Genomic DNA, 13,731 nt, shown 5'->3' on the forward strand with positions numbered 1-13,731 from the left:
CTGTGTGTGTGGCAGGTTATACTGCAGGTAGTATAGCTCTGTGTGTGTGGCAGGTTATACTGCAGGTAGTGTTGTTGTGTCTGTGGCAGGTTATACTGCAGGTAGTATTGCTCTGTCTGTGGCAGGTTATACTGCAGGTAGTATTGTTGTGTCTGTGGCAGGTTATACTGCAGGTAGTATTGTTGTGTGTGTGGCAGGTTATACTGCAGGTAGTATTATTGTGTGTGTGGCAGGTTATACTGCAGGTAGTATTGATCTGTGTGTGTGTGTGGCAGGTTATACTGCAGGTAGTATTGTTGTGTCTGTGGCAGGTTATACTGCAAGTAGTATTGTTGTGTCTGTGGCAGGTTATACTGCAGGTAGTATTGCTCTGTCTGTGGCAGGTTATACTGCAGGTAGTATTGTTGTGTCTGTGGCAGGTTATACTGCAGGTAGTATTGTTGTGTCTGTGGCAGGTTATACTGCAGGTAGTATTGCTCTGTCTGTGGCAGGTTATACTGCAAGTAGTATTGTGTGTGTGGCAGGTTATACTGCAGGTAGTATTGCTCTGTCTTTGGCAGGTTATACTGCAGGTAGTATTGCTCTGTCTGTGGCAGGTTATACTGCAGGTAGTATTGCTCTGTCTGTGGCAGGTTATACTGCAGGTAGTATTGCTCTGTGTGTGTGTGTGTGTGTGTGTGTGTGTGGCAGGTTATACTGCAAGTAGTATTGCTCTGTGTGTGTGGCAGGTTATACTGCAAGTAGTATTGTTGTGTGTGTGACAGGTTATACTGCAGGTAGTATTGCTTTGTCTGTGGCAGGTTATACTGCAGGTAGTATTGCTCTGTGTGTGGCAGGTTATACTGCAAGTAGTATTGTTGTGTGTGTGGCAGGTATTGCTCTCGGTCTGTGGTAGGTTATACTGCAAGTAGTATTGTTCTGTCTATGGCAAGTTATACTGCAAGTAGTATTGCTCTCTGTGGCAAGTTATACTACAAGTAGTATTGCTCTGTCTGTGGCAGGTATTGCTCTCGGTCTGTGGTAGGTTATACTGCAAGTAGTATTGTTCTGTCTATGGCAAGTTATACTGCAAGTAGTATTGCTCTCTGTGGCAAGTTATACTGCAAGTAGTATTGCTCTCTGTGGCCGGTTATACTGCAGGTAGTATTGCTCTCTCCTGCAGGTTATACTGCAAGTAGCATTGCTCTGTCCTGCAGGTTATACTGCAAGTAGCATTGCTCTGTCCTGCAGGTTATACTGCAAGTAGCATTGCTCTGTCCTGCAGGTTATACTGCAAGTAGTACTTTCAATTCAATTACTACTCTACTACCTGTACAGATGGAGGAGACAGGAAAAAGACTAATGGCTATAGGGAGGTGCTGAGCTATATAGGGAGAAGGAAGAGGAGGTGCATGATCCTGGGATAAAAAACCGGCCTGTCTAAATAGAAGGAAGAAATGGATGAACCCATTGTAATGGCTGCCATGAAGTAGGAAGAAGAAATGGAGGTTACCTGCTATACGCGGCTTTTCAGTTTGTCCACAAAACATTGTCTCCAAAAAATCTCCATAGGTTTACCCTGTATTTCATTTCACCACCTCTAAGCACGTAAAAACTGTATAAAAATCCTTCTTCTTTTTTTTTTTTTTTCATTTTAAATTAGCCAATAATGGCATCTCAATGTTGGGGGTCAGAAAGAGCAAGGTGATCAAAGCAGGGGTACAGATAGGTATTTTTTAGGCTTGTAGGTGAGAGTCTTTTTTCCTTTCTATTTAAATATGCTTAAAACGATTACCCAAATATATACTTCCACCCATTTCATGTAACCCACAAATAGTCAGCTCTCAGTATAAATGACCACGTTATTGCGGCTAATTGACTTCCCCGACCTGTACCGCTTGCAATACTATTTCTGAAATTTCTATTTGTTACTTAGTAATCCACACTTCACGGATGCTGGAGGTAATGGCTGTAGGCAGTATAAAGGTGTTTTCTATTTATTGCACAACAGATTACAGTAGTTCAACTCTACATTAAAAGCCTAAGTGCAGGAGATCCCACCCGCCAAGTATGTTATTGCTATAGGTTTTCTCAAGAGAAACAACATCCAAGTAGAACATTAGAAAATGAACACACAACATTTTACCATAACTTTTTATTTTATTTTAGTTTTAAGTGCCGCTGAATAAGTAACATACATTAGCACCTAGAATGCTAGAAAAATAAACAGTTGAAATGCACAGAAAACCAGTATATACCCAGTGTGTGTATGTATCTGGAGCAGAGATGTGCACTGAATATGTACATGTGAATCTTAATACAAAGAAGTGATGCACAAGGCCAGAATTCTACGCTTCGCCCCAGGTATTGTGCCTACGGAGATCTGAATTCCTCTCAAGGAAGGCGTCCCGCTTATAGTACCGGCCTATTACTGGTTGTGGACTGAACCAATCAGGTGTGAGATTGTACAGTGGCATTTTTCTCCCACAAAGCAGCTGTGGAAGAAGCCGGCCACAGCGAGCGCACCCAATGCGGCCAGCACGTTACTTCTCTTGAAAGTAGCAGGAGCAGAAGAACAGCACTCTTGTAGGGAGTGTATCTAGCAAACTGTTAAACGACAAACTAAGGATTATGTAAGTAAAATAGACCCTTCTGGTCCATTTTGAACATATAACCCGTGAGACAACATCTCTCTGAAAACAGAACTGTCTTTTTTAGATTGTGCTTTTGCAGCATACCAAAATGCCATAAATGAACAGCATTAATAGCTTACAGATCAATGCTGCTCTCTGAATGCTAAAATCCCATGGTCTAGAAATAGTACTAACAGGTTATGCTGTGGACTGATTGGTAACACCAGGAAAGACTGCAGCTCTGGTAATTGTACTATGCTTGGGCAAGCCTTTCCATCGTCCTCCTGTATTCTGACACTAGCTCCTGATAGCTCTCCTCCAGCTGGTCGTGCTGTGTCTTCAGGTCGATTTGATTCATCTGATTGGTCAGTTCCTCAGGTTTTAAGCATCTCCTCATCTTGGCCAGCTCCCTCTGGTTTTTCTGTAAAGGGTACAACAAAAATTAGCTCTATTTAATCCAAGTTAAAAACTAGAAAATAAAGCCCTATCTGTGGGGGTATCACCCTCCTTACATTGGCACAATGCGAAAAGCCCATTTGAGGTGGAGCGGGTAACGTATCACACATTTTAACTCACTAAACACAGGGGGGTGCAAGCTGAAATTTCCGTGCCAGCAGCCAACTGCACCGGACGGAGCAACAATTGAATAACTCCTTCGGATGCCAATCGCTGGCTGCTGGCATGCGAAGAATTGAAGTCTCACCTGCATGTCCACTGGGACAATAGCGGACTTATTAGACATTCTTTATATAAAAGTTACATTAGGCGCCAAAGGGAAAAAAAAATCTGATAAAGATTTCTCTAAAACAATGGAACACAAACAGGACTATGAAATGGAAACCAAAACACCCAGCTGCCTCTCAAGCACAGAGAGAACATACGCTCTAGTCCAGTAGTTCCCAAACTGTGCCGTGGTACCCTGGAATGCCTCGGAACACTTGCAGGGGTGCCACGGTTTGACGATCCAGGACCAATTCAAAATATCTATGGTCAATGTAATAAACCAAACCAGTGCTTGTGCCCGCCAATCATACAATATGTGGACAAAAAGAAGCAAATCCTGGCAGTCATCACATAACTGACCCTTAACTTAACATATAAACCCAGTCTACTTCATTTTAATTTTTGTTTCTTTTTTTTCTCTTCTTTGGCCAAGGGGTGCCGTGAAAAAAATAAGAGGATTTTGGTACTCACCGATAAATCCATTTCTCTGAATCAGCAGGAGACACTGGAGATTACATCGGGTTTAGAGCTGGGAATGCTGGGAGCTAGGCACTACTAAATTTGTTTCAGGGCAGGCTGGCTCCTCCCCTCTAAGACCCATCATACCCCCAGTTAGGAAATTGTCCTACTCGAGGAGATGGTAACAAAAAAACATAATTATACACTTGCATATAACAACTTGCATCCAACAGTCATATTTAACTTTTAATGAACAGACCGGGCCTGAACTGGCCCCATAACCAACAGGATCAAGAGCTGGGAGGGCGTCCAGTGTCTCCTGCTGATTCAGAGAAATGGATTTATCGGTGAGTACCAAAATCCTCTTTTCTCTCTCATGCAGCAGGAGACACTAGAGATTACATCGGGGAGGTACCAAAGACCGTTCCCCGGGCGGGTGAGCTCTGTGGATCCTGCAACACCAACCGACCAAAGTTTGTCGCCGGTGCTGCAAACGTGTCAAATTGGTAAAAGCGAACGAACGTGTTCACTGATGACCATGTGGCTGCCCTACAAAGCTGAGATGCTGAAGCCCCTCGCCTGGCAGCCCATGATGTGCTTACTGACCTGGTTGAATGTGCTGTCAGCACTGACGGCGGAGTCTTTCCTGCATGAATGTATGCTTGCCGAATGGTCAGCCGAATCCATCTGGACAATGTTTGCTTAGACGCTGGCCATCCTCTGCGGAAAGCATCGTATAGGACGAACAAACAATCCGATTTCCGGATCTGTGCGGTTCTTTTGACATAAATCTTTAGAGCTCTAACTACGTCCAGAGAGGATTGAGACGTAGGAGCACCCTGAAAAGACGGGACCACGATTGGCTGATTTATGTGGTAAGAGGACACTACCTTAGGTAGAAAAGACGGGTGAGTCCTCAGTTCTGCCCTGTTTTCGTGGAATACTAAATACGGCGCTTTGCAGGATAGTGCACTCAGCTCGGACACACGCCTTGCTGATGCTAGGGCGAGCAAGAGTACTGTTTTCCAGACTAGAGATTTTAAAGGAACTTCTTCCAGAGGTTCGAACATCTCTGATTGTAGGAATGCCAGGACTAAATTTAAGTCCCACGGCGGAGCCGGTGGAACGAAGGGCGGTTGTATCCTAAGAACCCCCTGTAAGAAAGTTTGAATTTCCGGAATGAGGGCCAACCTCTTTTGGAATAGTATCGACAGTGCAGAGATCTGTACCTTAAGCGAACCTTGGCGGAGGCCACCGTCTAGGCCTCTTTGAAGGAATAGTAAGAGCCTGGATAATTTGAATCTCCGAAACGGCCACCTCTTGCTTGTGCACCACTCAGCATACGATCTCCAAATGCGATGGTAGTGAGCAGCTGAAGATGGTTTACGCGCCTTCAACATAGTGGGGATGACTGCCCTTGGAATCCCTTTTTCCTTCAGGACCTCGGATTCAATAGCCACGCCGTCAAATGGAGGGAGGCTAGGTGTTGATGATGGAATGGTCCTTGTAGCAGTAGGTCGTGTCTCTGCGGTAGAGGGTATGGTTGGTCGGCCAGCAGCTGTTGGATGTCCGAGAACCAACTTCTCCGTGGCCAAAAAGGAGCGATTAGAATTGCCTGTGTTCTTTCCCTTTTCAACTTCTTTAGCACCTGTCCCAGTAAGGGCAGAGGTGGAAATAGATACACCAGGCTGAACATCCACGGAATTGCCAATGCGTCGGTTGCTATGGCCCTTGGATCTCTTGTTCTTGCTACGTACCTTGGCAGGAGGTGATTTTTCCTTGACGCCATTAGGTCGACTTCGGGAGTTCCCCATCTCTCTGAGTTCCAGAAACACTTCGGGGTGTAGTGACCACTCCCCCGGGTGTAGATCCTCCCTGCTGAGAAAATCTGCTTCGAGATTTTCCACCCCCGGAATGAATATGGCTATCAGATGTACCTGCCAATTCTCCGCCCACTGGAGGATTCTGGTGACCTCTGTCATTGCTTGTCGGCTCTTTGTGCCGCCTTGTCGATTTACGTACGCAACTGCTGTTGCGTTGTCTGATTGGATCTTTACAGACTTCCCTTGAAGGAGATCCTGTGCTGCTATTAGAGCGTTGTAGATTGCCCTTAGTTCTAGAACGTTGATCGACAATAGACTCTCTTCTGCACTCCATCGCCCTTGAAGTCGAAGGTGGAGTACCACTGCGCCCCACCCTCGGAGACTGGCATCCGTTGTCAATAGGGTCCAATCCCATATTGCAAATCTGCGCCCCTGCCTGAGATGGTCGGAGTGGAGCCACCACAATAGGGCGTGGCGGGCTCGAGTGGATAATTGGATCTGTCTGTGTAGAAACAGATGTGATCCGGCTCCTTTCCTCAGTAGGTCTAGCTGGAAAGGCCTCGAGTGGAAGCGCCCCCACGTTATAGCAGGGAAGGCTGCCACCATCTTCCCTAGAAGCTTTACACATAAGTGTAGTTGTACCCGACGGTGACTCAAAGTCTGTCGAATGAGCCTCTGTATGTCGCTGATCTTGTCGTTCGGCAGAAATACTCTCCGCTCTCTTGTGTCCAGCCAGAGTCCCAGGAACAGGATCCTCTGTGTTGGTCGGAGCGATGACTTCTTGAAGTTGATGATCCAGCCCAATCTGGTAAGGGTCTGGACCGTCAACAGAGCATGATGTTCCAGCACTGCTGGAGATGGTGCCTTGACGAGTAAATCGTCTAAATACGGTATTATAGTGACCCCTTGGTTCCGGAGGTACGCTATAATGATCGACAGTGTCTTTGTGAAGACCCTGGGTGCCGATGATAAGCCGAACGGCAGGGCCCTGAACTGAAAATGTTCCTTTCCTATGGCAAATCGCAGATATGCTTGATGAGGCTTCCATATTGGTATATGTAGATAGGCATCCTTGATGTCCAGCGAGAGCATGTACTCGTTGTGTTCCAAGGATGCTATGACGGAGTGAATAGACTCCATCTTGAAGGGTTGGTAAGCCACCATCAGATTGAGAGATTTGAGATTTAAGATGGGTCGTACTGACCCATCCGGTTTGGGCACTACAAAGAGATTGGAGTAGTATCCCTTGCTCCTTTGAGTAGAAGGCACTGGGATGATTACCTGTGCAGCAAGTAAGGTGTCTACTGCACTCTGGAGTGCCATCCTTTTGTCTTGCGCAAAGGGGAGAGCTGTAGTGAAGAATCGAGTGGGGGGAGGAAAATCGAATTGAATCCGATAACCCTCTGAAATTAGGCTGCGAATCCAAGGGTCCTCCGTTAGAGAGAACCACTGGGTTCTGAAGTCCAGTAGCCTTGCCCCCACTATAGACTCTCCTAAGAAAGCTGGCAAATTGTCATGCCACTGGTTTTTGAGTCTGCTTGGGCTCTGTACGGGTGACAGTGGCCTGAGGTCTACTTCTGGCACGAGTACCTCTTGTGGAGTGGAAACCTCGCCCCCTTCCTCGAAAGGAATTCTGTGGGCGAAAGGAATTAAATGACTGAAAAGACGGCCCTGTGTATTGGCGTCTAGCAGGTGGAGGTGCTGTTGGCAGGAAGGCAGATTTTCCACCTGTTGCTTGGGCTATCCATTTGTCCAATTCTGGGCCAAAGAGGACCTCTCCCGTAAACGGGAGACCCTCTACTGCCCTTTTAGATTCAGCATCTGCCTGCCATGAGCGGAGCCATAAAGCTCTTCTGGCGGATATTGCGTTTGCTGAAATGCGTGCGGATATCAAAGAAATATCTCTGGCCGCTTCCCCTAAATAGTTAGCTGACTCTTTTATATGTTCCGCCAGTTGTCTTATTTCTTCTGGAGGTATGCCTGAGTCTAGCCCTTCTATAATCATGTCGGCCCACTTGGCATTGGCCTTGTTTACCCAGGCGGAGACAATAGCTGGTCTGAGTTGAGCCCCAGCCGCCATGTAAATAGTTTTAAGGGTGGACTCTAACTTACGGTCTGACGGGTCCTTTAAGGAGCATGCGCCTGGGACCGGTAGAGTAGTCTTCTTTGATAATCTGGACACCGATGCGTCCACTGGAGGCGGGGTCTCCCATTTTCCTAGGGCAGAAACTTCAAAAGGATAGACTACTGGAAAACGTTTCGGAATTTGGAAACGTTTGTCAGGCTGCTTCCATGCTGCTAACAATTTATCCTGGTTTGGACAGGGGAAAACTATGGAGGATTTCTTTGTTTGTCCAAAAAGGTCAAACTCCTGTGGTTCTGGATCTGGATCGTCTGGTAATTTTAACACCTGTTTTACTGCCACAATAAGAGCTTCCACTCCCATGTGTGTGGGTTCAGGCTCAGGAAGAACCTCCTGTACCTCTTCCCATTCTCCTTCCTCCATTTCATTATAAGGAGCATGATCCTCCTCTGAATCACCTTCCCCTTCAGAGTACACAACCTGTAGAGGACGCTTTTGTCTCACAGGTGCTGTTCTCTGGGGATTTTGCATGGATGTAGCCAGGGTGTCTACAGATCTAGCCAGAGTAGCTACCCATGGAGGTTCTGCACTACGGTTTTCTGCTAATTCAGCAGATAACCTTTCCATAGTACCTGACAAGAGAGCTACCCATTGTGGTGTGGGTGCCTCCCCTGAATCACCTGCTTGGGAAGCAGGTGGAGAAACAGTGCAGGCTTTACATATATTTGTCTTTCCATCAGCAGAGTGCTGTGTAAATCTAGCATTACACAAATTACAAATATATAGCTTCTGTGAAGCCTTGGTGCTTGATTTGCTGGTCATGATTGCAGCACAAACCCGGTCTGTGAATTATATTCACTGGTACCTGCACGCACACACACACACAGACACACACAACACAGACTTTGGGGTGTTGGGTCCTGGAGGTTAGAAACTACCACCTATTTGCCCTGTACTGTCCTCACGAGGACAAAGAAATTTCCCCACACTACTGTGCTGTGTAGCCAAATGCTGCTGAACACCTATAGGGAGAAGCAGACATTAACAGGCTTTAGCGTGTGTGTGTTATGGGTGCGCCATGCCGCTTACAAACAGCCTCAGGCTTCTTCCCGCCTGCACCCTCACCCAAAATGGCGGCTTCCCGCGCTCCCTCCGACGCGCTGTTCTGGGTTCCAGCCGCGTACCTGTCCCTAAGCCTCCAACAAGCACTCCTGCGTGCACCGCCGGAGACCGGGGGAGCGCGGCTCTGACCCCCGCTGTCTGAGGGATAGCGCGCGGTCGCGATGCAGCGGTACTCACTGTGTCTGTGTCTGACGGTCCCTTCGTAGGCGGCCGCAGGAACACTGGAAAGTCTGGCAGACGCCTTTAGTGAGGCTCTGACAGGCTGCTTGGTAGAACCAAGGGCGCAGGACACCCGGACCCACACTTTTAAAAGAAGCAGGGAAGGGTTCCTTTCCTTTAAATATCTTCCGCTTTGGAGCAGTGTAAAAACTGTGACCAGCTCCCGTGGCACAATTTTCTAACTGGGGGTATGATGGGTCTTAGAGGGGAGGAGCCAGCCTGCCCTGAAACAAATTTAGTAGTGCCTAGCTCCCAGCATTCCCAGCTCTAAACCCGATGTAATCTCCAGTGTCTCCTGCTGCATGAGAGACAAATATATATTCTGATACTCTAGGGTGCTATGATTCTAAAAAGCTTGGGAACCACTGATCTAATCAAATCCAGATTTCCAGTGCTAACCACTGCTTTCCTTACAGCCCACCTTGTAAACCAGTGATACAACCTTCACTTACAGAATGACCTGTGAGCACAATGGGACAACAATTAGGGGAACAGGAAATGCTGTGAACATACATCACCCAAGTATATCCACAGCAATTCACCCTCATAACGGTCTATCTCCAAATAAAAACCTCACTTGCTCCTTTAGCGCTGTTCATTTTTAGTTGGTCCGTAAGCTCTCTCCCCCAAGCAGGGCCCCCTGTACACTTTGCTTTCGTGTCCACATTTATTTTATATACCCTTAATGTTTCAGCTTTATGTACCGTTTTCCATACTGAATGCAAGAGTCAGTCAGATCAGCATTACATTTCCATTGGTGCGGTGCTGCCCTAATGTACTTTACTGAAAAAGTGCAACAGAAATACAAAGTTAGCACTAGCTGTGGACACAAATAATACCTTGTATGGCCCAACAAGTCTCTTCTTGACATCCAGTCTGTAAGCTTTGGATTGTTCAGGGTTACTCATGTCTGTAGCACGGAGCCGAAGAATTTCATAAACTCGTCTTGCATGTTGCTGGGAATAAAATAATTTCATAAGTTACAGAGAAGTTAATTTTAAATTTTAGATTTAACAATGAAAACCGGTAAAAAAGCTATCGGATAAAACCCCATCGTACCGCCCTTTACAAACAATGATTATAAAATGCTCCATAAGATGTTCAGAATGCTGGTATAGAGAACGGGTTGGGATTGTTGGGTCTACAGCAGTGGTCCTCAAACTACTTCCCCATCAAACAATAAAAATAATTCCAGGATCCCAGCAAGTTACTGCAGAAGGACATCACATGTGTAGTCAGCAGACAGCACATACATGGCAGCATTGTGTAGGCACAGAGTGATGGGAGGAGTCTAATATACCATAACCAATCATATCACACGTGTAGTCAGCAGACAGCACATACATGGCAGCATTGTGGAGGCACAGAGTGATGGGAGGAGTCTAATATACCATAACCAATCATATCACACGTGTAGTCAGCAGACAGCACATACATGGCAGCATTGTGGAGGCACAGAGTGATGGGAGGAGTCTAATATACCATAACCAATCATATCACACGTGTAGTCAGCAGACAGCACATACATGGCAGCATTGTGGAGGCACAGAGTGATGGGAGGAGTCTAATATACCATAACCAATCATATCACACGTGTAGTCAGCAGATAACACATACATGGCAGCATTGTGGAGGCACAGAGTGATGGGAGGAGTCTAATATACCATAACCCATCACATCACACGTGTAGTCAGCAGATAACACATACATGGCAGCATTGTGGAGGCACAGAGTGATGGGAGGAGTCTAATATACCATAACCCGTCACACGTGTAGTCAGCAGACAGCACATACATGGCAGCATTGTGGAGGCACAGAGTGATGGGAGGAGTCTAATATACCATAACCAATCATATCACACGTGTAGTCAGCAGACAGCACATACATGGCAGCATTGTGGAGGCACAGAGTGATGGGAGGAGTCTAATATACCATAACCAATCATATCACACGTGTAGTCAGCAGACAGCACATACATGGCAGCATTGTGGAGGCACAGAGTGATGGGAGGAGTCTAAAATAACAGACAATTAAACAGACTTTTCAGACTCCTTGAATCACTGACTGAGATTAGAAAAGTCACCAGCCTGATGGTCAGCAACATGGAGTCACAACCCCATGCTGAGAAAGTCGGGACCCACAGTTTGAGAACCGCTGGTCTACAGTATGTTGGTCAACACCAGTAGGTCGACATGGGGAAAGGTCGACAGGACATTAGGTTGACACAAGCATTAGGTTGACAGTCAAAAGGTCGACATGGTTTTTTTTGTACCCGAATGTCAACACAGTCGACATGGACACAGTTTGAAGTGCACCGATTTGCTTGCTATGCTTCGGGCACAGTGCCTTGCTGCATTCAGGACACACTATTTTATTTTCCCACCACGCCCTAGTGGATGGTAGGGCATGAAATACCGTCTGTCGGCACATGTTGGTTCAAAAACCAATGAAATACCCAATGTCGACCTTTTGACTGTTGACCTAGACCCATGTCGACCAAATGATCGTATCCCTAGAATACGTTATATTATATTTTCTTAATATTTACATGACTCAGCTAGTGTGAAGCAGCAAATAACAGATTTTCTATCTTACTGATGATCTCTATAAGGATAGAAGCAGCTATAATTTGGCAGTTATCCATCGGAACGTATTTCCATGGTCAGAAACCCTTTGAGGCGCCTATTTGCTGTGCACTACAGTGTTTTCAAATGATTTGAAATCTATATGAAATTCATGAATTTTGATCAAATTTAATTTGCAATACTGTAATACATGGTCTGGTGGAACAAGCATCTATATCTACAACCAAACACAACAAAAATTCAGTTTTTATTGGGTATTTAACTTTGTCATTATTGCAAAATCTAATCCTTCACCTTAATTATAAACCCATGAATACAGTAAGAGGTTCAATCATAGTTGTCCATTTAAATATCATGTGTTCCAGAGAAGCATTTTGTGTCTAGACCCTAGTCTCACCTTCATATAGTGTTTGTTACCACTTAGAAGTTTTGTGCCCCTTTTTCATGTAACACCCTTCACTAAAGTTGCGCACACACACACACACACACACACAGATGTGTCCTCATAGACACTTGCTGCAATCATGCCAAGCTGCGCCTATTCCCACAAACTGAGGAGTGGAGCGCCCTTGCGGTCCTGTTTCGGAGGGCCCAGAGAGGCACAGCAAGGAATGAGAGGCATTAATGGTGCTCCCTTTCCTCCTCCTGCTCAGCGCACGCTGAGTACAATGTCGCTTGAGCTGACAGGCTGCGCTACCTGCTGGACCAGTGCGCAATTCTGGTCCAGCCGACACCCCGCGTCTGTCCGCTGTACCCCCGGCGGGTGACGCAGCCCCGTAACATCAGCTGCAGCGGGTGCCCAGTGCCGATGCACTGGTGGCCAGGGTCAGCAGCACACACCGCAGGTAGTGCCGCTCTGACCCCCCTGGAGGGTCCACTGGCTGCCTGTATTGCTACAAAAATAAAATTTAAATCAATTTAAGGCAAACTTAAGGAAGGAGCCTAGACCAAGGGATCCAACTCCTCCTGGCACTTTATTAAGACTGAGGTCAGAGGGGAGGATAGAGGGGGAGGAGCCATGCTACACTTCAATTCTTTAAGTGCCGGCTCCTCCAAGACACCAATCTATCCCCAGCATAGTGACTTCAGTGTCCCCTATAGGATGAAGGAGGAAAAGTGAAAAAAATCACACATACCTTTTCCATTCGACCTTTTGCATATTGACCCTTTGGAATAGACCGATTGACCCCCAACAGGAAGGCATCAGAATTGTCAAATCAATCTTGGATTTACTATAAAATGGCAAACTCCACTGTCCAACAAAGTGTGCACAAAATTGTATAGCCACGGAGGTATGTAGGCTTTCACATTTGCCTGAGGAAACTTTAATATGGCTCAAATAACCTAAGCAATTATCCTGATGTTTTCACAGTACACAAAGATTTGTTGCCCATTTAAGGAAATGTATATATTTAGAGTATATTTTTAGTATACTCTTTACATCCTTCGTAGAAGCAAAAGTTTGTGTCTTTCCCACTGCTGACAGCATTTCAAGGAAAGTAGACTTAATTCCCATGAAAGCCAGATATTCATATGGAATAGTATCTGCAGCGTGATTTCCGGAGAAAATAAAAAAAACAATGGTTCTAGTCTAGGAATCTGTCAGACAACAGAATGCGAGGGAACAGAATAACACCATGCAGAGAAAGTCACCACAGCTGGTGCTACAGTACCTTATTTATCTTCAGTTTCTGCTGAGCCTCTGTCACCATCTCTTGACTGAACCCATCAAGAAGCTTTTCAGAAGAGAAACATGGCAGATTTTGGCAAAGCTTTGCAAGGACAAAGTCTCTGAGCCTGACAAAGTTTTCAGATGGATCTTCAGCTGGTGGAAAAAGGAAAAACTGTTTCAGCGACTTCCTTTCCGATATATTATGCCTTAATGGCGCACATTTATGGCAAAAAAGCACAAAGCAAAAAACAAATGGCCTAATAACCAGAGCACCACGATACAAGGTACAATATATGGTGCCAATCTCCGAACACAGCATAATGTGGCTGTACTACTGTCAGGGAAATTAGACTACCGGTAGTTTAAAATCATCAAAACTGAACGATCCAGGCTTTTCTCTGAAAGTGACTGATCACACATTGGTGCCGCACAC

At 45.9% G+C, this 13,731-nt stretch overlaps 1 protein-coding gene across 2 annotated transcripts in view; it reads right to left on the reverse strand.

Annotated features, from left to right (window-relative positions):
• Positions 1 to 2,119: 2,119 nt before the first annotated feature.
• The window catches only part of HAT1 (histone acetyltransferase 1), a 66,249-nt gene continuing 54,637 nt past the window's right edge, over positions 2,120 to 13,731 (reverse strand). For both annotated transcript variants that reach the window (XM_083154815.1, XM_083154814.1), the window contains exons 9-11: positions 13,300 to 13,451; positions 9,881 to 9,997; positions 2,120 to 3,033 (exon numbers count right to left, since the gene is read on the reverse strand). In XM_083154815.1, the coding sequence (XP_083010941.1) occupies positions 2,866 to 3,033; positions 9,881 to 9,997; positions 13,300 to 13,451 (437 nt within the window). In that variant the 3' untranslated portion in view covers positions 2,120 to 2,865. The remainder of the gene's footprint in view (positions 3,034 to 9,880; positions 9,998 to 13,299; positions 13,452 to 13,731) is intronic.

The sequence above is a fragment of the Crinia signifera genome, chromosome 7, assembly GCF_055691185.1.
Source record: "Crinia signifera chromosome 7, ASM5569118v1, whole genome shotgun sequence".
Taxonomy (NCBI): Eukaryota; Metazoa; Chordata; class Amphibia; order Anura; family Myobatrachidae; genus Crinia; species Crinia signifera.